This window comes from Chrysochloris asiatica, unplaced genomic scaffold (assembly GCF_000296735.1).
Source record: "Chrysochloris asiatica unplaced genomic scaffold, ChrAsi1.0 scaffold00362, whole genome shotgun sequence".
Taxonomy (NCBI): Eukaryota; Metazoa; Chordata; class Mammalia; order Afrosoricida; family Chrysochloridae; genus Chrysochloris; species Chrysochloris asiatica.
This window is the reverse complement of record NW_006408880.1, coordinates 917,343-924,958: the sequence shown is the minus strand read 5'-3', so window position 1 is coordinate 924,958 and position 7,616 is coordinate 917,343. Positions and strand designations below refer to the sequence as shown.

Genomic DNA, 7,616 nt, shown 5'->3' with positions numbered 1-7,616 from the left:
ATGCTTTCTGAATGCCTCCAGGTAGATGTGATCAGGAAATGGGCTTCCCTTTTCACTCTTCTTCCTGAGAAGTTTCAAGATACCACTGTTGGTTGTTTTGTAGTAACTTAGTATTTAATTTTCGGCCTATTTCCTCTTTTGTCTGCTTGTCCCGCTCCACAATCCCCGTTCAGGCCTTTTTTCTAGTTGAAACAATTCAGGGCCGGCTGTGGCTGTTTGGTTTTAATTGGAAACTGTCTCTTTACATTTCGAGGAGATCTGTGCGCATGCGTAGTAGAACCCTCCGAGGGTTGGGCTGGGGTGCCCACTAGCTCAGGCACCCCAAAGTCACCCTAATGGAGGTGTGCAGACAGCAAGGGACCAATGAATAGCTATCAAAAGAAAAGAATGTCCACACCTTTTTCTCAGTGGTACTGCCAGGCGTCTGTGGCTGCTCAGATCCTTTCCCCACGTGGTCTCACCCAAGATGGCGGCTCCTGGAGCAGCTGAGCGTCCCGGACTAGAAAGCAATAGATTTCTTGCTTCTGCCACAAATTTCCCCAGCTGTGAGCCTTCTAAACTTCTAAGTATTCCTTTATATGTGGTTCAGAGTTCTGGGACCATCCCCTGAACCTGCTTGGTCTGGTATTCTGTTATTGTTGGCGGAGCTCTCTGCTATACATCCACTCGATCCGCCATCTTGTTTGTTCCTCCTCTGTAGGATACAATTTTGACAGCTTAGCATCTCAACTAACTTTATTATTTTATTCAAAAGCTTTTACTACACTGGAGAACAAGCTCATAGCCTCTTCGGACATCCATTTTGTTTTTCTTGTTTTTAAAATGAGCTTTTGTCTTCTTTCTATATTAAATTGTTGATGTCATCTAATAACTCTTTTGTTCTTCAGTCAGTACTTTCTAATGCATCAAATCTCTTCATGAGATCATCTCTAAATTCAGGTGGGATATGTTCAAGGTTATGTTTTGGCTTTCTATGGACTTACTTTAATTTTCTTCAGCTTCAGTCTGAATTGGTGTAGGAGCACTTGATGTTCTGTTGCACAGTCTGCTCCTGGTCTTGTTTAGCTGACTATATTGAGTTTCTGCACTGTTTCTCCACACAGATGTTTTCAGTTTGATTCTTGGACGTTCCATCTGGTCAAGTCCATGTGTATTGTCAGTTGATTTTTGTTTAAAAATGGTATTTGCAACGAATAAGTTATTGGTCTTGCAAAACTCCTGTCATGCTATCTCAAGTACCATTTCTATCACTGAGACCATATTTTCCAACTACTGATCCTTCCTCTTTGTTTCCAATCTTTGCATTCCAATTGCCAGTGATTATCAGTACATCTTGATTGCATGTTTGATCAATTTCAGACTGAAGAAGTTGGTAGAATTCTTCAGTTTTATCATCTCTAGTTTAGTGATTGGTTTAAATTTGAATAATAGTGGTATTAACTTATCTTCCTTGTAAGCATATGGACATTATCCTATTACAGACAGTATTGTACCTCGAGTGGATTTTGAAATGTTTTATTTTTATGATGAATGCAATGCCATTCCTCTTAAATTTGCCATTCCTAGCATTGTAAAGCTATTACTGTCAGATTCAAACTGGATAATACCAGTCAATTTTAGCTCACTCATGCTTAGGATATCTATCTTTATGCTCTCCATTTGGTTTTTGACAATTTCCAGTTTTCTTAGATTCATACTTTGTACATACCATACTCCAGTTATTTTATTAACTGATGTTTCCAGCTGTTTCTTCTTATTTTGATTGTGCCTCGTCAGCAAATGTAGGTCCCTAAAGCTTTGCTCCAGTCACGTCATTAAGGTCAATTTTACTTTGAGGAGGCAGCTCATTATAGGGCACTGCCTGAAAATGTCCTGGTGCTATTCATGTTTTTGTCTTCCAGGACTATATCTGACAATGTTCCACTGCTACTCATAAGGTTTGTGAGTAGCTAAACACTGTGAGTGTTTATGAGTAGCAGTGGCTAAACATTTAGAACATTTAGAAGTAGGCTGCCTCTTCTTCTTCCTAGTCTGCCTTAGTCTGGAAGCTCCACTGAAACCCGTCTACAGTGGGTGACCCTGTTGTAATTTAAAATAGTGATGGCTTAGCTTCCAGTATCATAGCAACATGTAAGCTGCCACAGTACTCTGAAGATACATACGAGTAGTGGGACTTCTATATGAGGTAATTGTAAATAACATGGCTTAGTTCTCAAAGTGACACATTGTGGCTCTTTTAAACACTTGAAGAAGGTCTTTGACAGCAGACATGTGTCATTTGACTTCTTGATTTTAATGAAGAAGTCATCGGTCTTGCAAAATTCTACCGTGTGATACCCAGCATCGTTTCTATTACCAAGGCCATATGTTCCAACTGTACATCTTTATTCTTTGTTTTCATTCTTTGTATTCCAATCCAATAATAATTAGGATTATAATATAAATTTTTTTTCAATATTTAAAATATAACTTGTACCTGATTTTAATCCCTCTTGCATAATTCGTAGCATACATTTCCCTTTCACATTTTCTTATTCTCACTTGTTTAAAACCAGCTTTTCTTTTCCTTTTTAATTGTTTCTTTGTGAAAGGCTTGCAGAACAGGTCATCAGTTTTATATTCAACCAATCATACATATCATTTCAATGACTGTAATCCCCTCAGTGTGACATCACTTATCCTACTTCCTCCCTGTGTTTCCTGTTTCCATTCCTCCTCCTTTCTCAACCTGCTGAACTTGATCCTTGAGTATATGCTGCCCTTATGATCTCAAATGGTTACTATTCTATGATGTCCATACCTTACTAGTAACTGCTCTTGCTGTTACCCCTGTATACCTGCCACTTGACTGAATATTCATCACTGGGGGTGAATTCATTTCCAGACCTGAATGGTGATCAAGGGCTGTAGCCTTGTGGTTCTACCAGCCTCCATCTGATCAGCAAGCCTGATCTTGTTTTTATGATTTTGGGTTTTTAAAGCAGCTTAGTTTCCTTAGAGCCTAGTGTTATATTCTGTTTATAGTTATGTATCAATAAATTAGGTACTTATTTTGAAGCCCAAGTTTTCATGTATTAATTGGTCTGCTTTTATAAGCTAATTGGAATTAACTTGAGAGTGAGCACTTAACAAAATTGAGTAAGTATTCAGTAAGTTTTAACTCCAATAATACTATGGTTCAGATTTTGAAAGTAAGGTAATATATCCAATGTGACTCTTAATATTTTTTTAGCTTTATCTTACTGAAATATTTGAGCAAATATTTAATTTACCTTTTTGTGACTCCCTAAGCTATGGGTTGGATCCGACTTGACGGCACTTAACAACAACAATCCTTAAGAAGGAAAAGAATCCTTACAGTTTTCTTACTACTTATTTAATGCATGATAATTTAGAAGCAGACCAAGAAAACTTTAACCCTTTCTAGAATTAATTAAAAATTTTAATCCCTGGCATTAAAATAGATAGTATTACCGCTGTGGAGCTCTAGTACTTGTTTCGCCCCTGAGGGTTTTTGTTTCATACCAATTTTGAACACTGCAGTCCTAAGACTAGAACTGCAGATACATGTTCTATTTCAGGAAATTCACTTTCAAGCTATTGTTGACTTCTGGGTTTATGTTATTTTCAAATGATTACTTTAATCCATAGTTTTAATCCAGTTGTGTCCTTTGAAAATGGTTTCTTTCCCTTGTGTTTTCACTATAATACCTGTATACCTTTATTATTGCTCTCTATCTTTTTGTAATGTAAGGACTTAAATGTTTCTCTGTACATCCGTTTTTCCCAGTGCCTGATACTTAGAAGATGCCAAACAGATAATTCTTGCTCTTTTTAAAATAATGTAATTTCTAGTTAGGTAAGCTGTTATATTAAAAAAGATACAGGATTTAACCCTATTTTCTATTTATAACCTCCAAAGATTTAATGGACCTCATTATATTGTTTAGTATTTAATAAATTTTAGTTCATTAAATGAATGTGCTGCCTGTTTAAAATTATTTAAAAACATTTGCCAGCGAGGCTTTTGTCTGTAGTTAATGTCTGATTTATCTTTAAAAGGACATATACTTAACAAAGCATCTAATAATTATTGAGTACTTGCTGTTTGGAGGTTTATAGTGCTTTTCAAAGTAATTTGCCTTCTTTAGTAATTAAATTCTGTTGCTTCCCTATTTCTGTTATGTTATAGATACGACCATATGTAGGATGTTTGGTACAGTATTTGCCTCTTCTTTGGAAGCAGAGTGAAGAACACAATATGTTGAGATGTGCTATTTTGACAACACTAATTCATCTTGTTCAGGTAAGTTACTTCGCAACAGCTTTTTAGTTTTGTGTATTTTTTTAAAAAATTGTTTTCAGTGATTTATGTTAATGGTCATGAAAGGTTTCACATTTTACTTTTATGTTGTTTTCAGGTGTGATCTAAATTTTATGAAAACAACTTATGTTTATCTTGAACATTTTTACGAAAACATCTAAGGAGTATTTTTTACTTCTTTAATGAGTTTTTTGTTTTGTTTTGTAAGGTTTTAATTGTGTATTGATTGAAAGCTTACAGGGCAGACCATCAGTTTTACATTCAACAAATCATACACCTTGTTTTACTACAATGATTATAATCCTTTCCATGTACCATCAGTTAACAATATTTCTCTCTATCCACTTTGTTGTTGTTGTTGTTGTGTGCCGTGGAGTCGGTTCTGACTCATAGCAAACCTGTACAGGGTTTCCGAGGCTGTAAATCTTTACAGGAGCAGAAAGCCTCATCTTTCTCCCGCGGAACAGCTGGTAGTTTCGAACTGCTGACCTTGCGCTTCGCAGCCTGATTCTTAACCACTATGCTACCAGAGCTCCTTAGCATTTAAAAAACAACAACAACAAAAAAAACCCACTCAGGTATATATAATAATTTACATCTCCAAAGGGCACATTCTGCAAGTCTGCCTCCTGGCCACCAGCTCTTAGTCCCTCTCAGCCCATTAATCTAGAGTCCTCAGCCACTCCCCCTCTCTCCATGTTCCCATTTCTGCCTCTGTCTCTGGCATCACTGCTTCTCTGGATAAGGTCCTGCATTCTGCTTCTGCTCTTCTCCCTTGATGGTCCTATGGTCCTCCGTTTCTGGGCTGTAAGATTAACCACTCGCCTGTTTTTGTTTTTTTTTAAATGTTTTATTGTGAACTATGTGATAGTTTACATGGGCGAACATTAGCTTTACATTCATCCTATCGTATATTGTTTTATTGCCATGATTACAGTACCCTCAATGCATCACCAACCAACCAAAGGGCATACACTGCAAGCCTGACCCTCGATCATCAACACACAGGCCCTCTCCATCTCTGGGCTTAGAGTCCCCAGCCGCTCCATCTCTCCACATCATTGTCTCTGCCTCCACCTCTGGCATCACTATTTCTCTGGGTAAGGTCCTGAACTCCTCTCTTCTCCCTTGATGGTCCCAGGGAACTCCACTCCTGGACTGCAAAGTCAATCACTCCCATCCTTTTGCTAAAAAACATCTACCTTTACATTTCTAACCCTCACAGTCAGTCATGATAACAGTTATTCACTATTGTAGCACAAGAGATGTATCCCCAGCTCCTTTCATCAGCCCTGCCCAAACAGGTTGGGTACTACTCAGGGGAGATTCTGCCTTCCTCCACGCCCTCTGGATCTAGGCTCCCTCTTGAAAGCTTATAAGTCAGTCACTTCTTGCCTTTGTAGCCTCCCCATTTTGGGTAACCAATGTCCAAGTTGCCCATCCCTGCCTACTCTGTGTATGGAGAGGGTGGGAATGATTCTAGCTGTAAAGATTTGTTCCTTCTTTTGAGCTACTACATCTATAGGTGTAGGTTAAGTTTATCAAGTTGTATCAGACTATTCTTTTTTTCCTCTTCTTTCTTCTTCTAGTTGACCTCTGATCATCCAGTCATTGAAGGTAGGTCAAGTGGGTATTATCTGCAAGTGTGGGTGTTCTTGTGCATATGCCCTCTCTTCTTATCAGCTGGATGCGTCACTCTCCACTCTAGTCCTCTGTGGCTATGTCACTGACTCTGGGCCCAAGAGTCCCCAGTTCTTGCCACACTGCTGGCCAACCAGGTCTCCATCCAGGTTCACAGGAATCTATTGAATGTTGTAGGGCTTAGCTCACAGCTTCATTGCTGTTTTCCCCTCACTTCTCCTTATTGGTGACCAATGTGGTCACCAATCAGAGTGCCTGTCTGCTTGTGTATTCCCATTGAGTCTTAGTCTTGGAAGGGGTTTTGCCCTGAGGGGACCCGGCCACTTGCCTTGATGTCTCTTGGACAAGCAACTTGCTTGTTCTTGTAGTAATCAGTCCAACTGCCATTATTGTTTTGTGTTTTTCCTGTCGGTCTTTCTTTCAAGAAGTATCGTCTGTTCTTCTAGCAGCCCAGGCTGGTCTGCTTGTCCTTTCAAGTGGAAATTTACCACCTCAGAAGATTCTGGGTGCTGTTCATGATTCCACCTTTGGTCTTATGCAATGCAGAGGCTCCACAGGAAGCCTCCTTCACTGGGCACATTGTAGCCACGTTTTAGGTATTCCAATCAGTTATAGGCAAAAGATGGACTTAGAAGTTTTTCATGGTGATATTTCTGGCTATTCCTTTCTCTCCCCCTCAAGTGTCTTATTTTATAATGATATTTCAGGGAATCCATAATTCAAAAGACAACCAAGCATCTCAACATTATTTGCCCTCTTTTGCCCATTCCAACCATGTCTCAATCCCTATATTGAGGGATTGAGACATGGTTGCAATGTTGTTCCTTGGTTGTGCATACATCATTATCTACCTCAGTTCCACTTAGCCTATGCAAACCTGCTTAACTGTTTTTCCATCTTCCTTGTTCTTCCCTTCCCCTCCCCCTTCTGATGTATTGCCCCTCTCCCTAGCACCCAAACCATCTTGTGTCTATTCCCTACCCTGTGTTAACCCTTCCCCTCCCTTCCCATTCTTGGTAACCAGCAAAGAATCCCCTCCAGAGCCCCTTTAGTACGGGTTCTTTTTCTTAGTCTTTTACAGTAGTGGTCTTATGCAATATTTCTCCTTTTGTGACTAATTTCACTCAACATAATGTCCTTAACTTTCATCGATGTTATGCGGTGGCTTGCAGCTTCCTTGTTATTCTTCAAGATAGCATAATATTCCATTGTGTGTATGTACCACAGTTTGTTTTATCCATTCTTCAGTTCATGGGCACTTAGGCTGTCTCCATCTTTTTGCTATTGTAAATAGTGCTGCTGTGAACATTGGTGTGCATATATCTACATGGGTTACATGGCTCGTATTTCTTGTGGGTAAATACCCATTAGAGGATTTGCTGGATCATAAAGTATTTCTATTTCTAACCTTCTGAGGAAGCGCCATATTGCTTTCCAGAGAGGTTGGACCATTTTTCAGTCCCACCAGCAGTGCAGGAGCATCCCAGTCTCTCCACATCCCCGCCAGCATTTATTGTCCTCTGCTTTTTTTATCTTTGCAGTTATTGCTGGTGTGAGGCGATACCTCCTTGTTTTGATTTGCATCTCTCTAATGGCTAGTGATCATGAACATTTCTTTATATGTTTGTTGGCTGCCCGGATCTCCTCCTTG

At 39.3% G+C, this 7,616-nt stretch overlaps 1 protein-coding gene across 1 annotated transcript in view; it reads left to right on the top strand.

Moving 5' to 3' along the window:
- Positions 1-7,616, top strand: part of IPO11 (importin 11) — a 295,618-nt gene that overhangs the window by 123,439 nt on the left and 164,563 nt on the right. Inside the window, exon 18 of the mRNA XM_006876193.1 lies at positions 4,193-4,306. Coding sequence (XP_006876255.1) covers positions 4,193-4,306 — 114 coding nt within the window. The remainder of the gene's footprint in view (positions 1-4,192; positions 4,307-7,616) is intronic.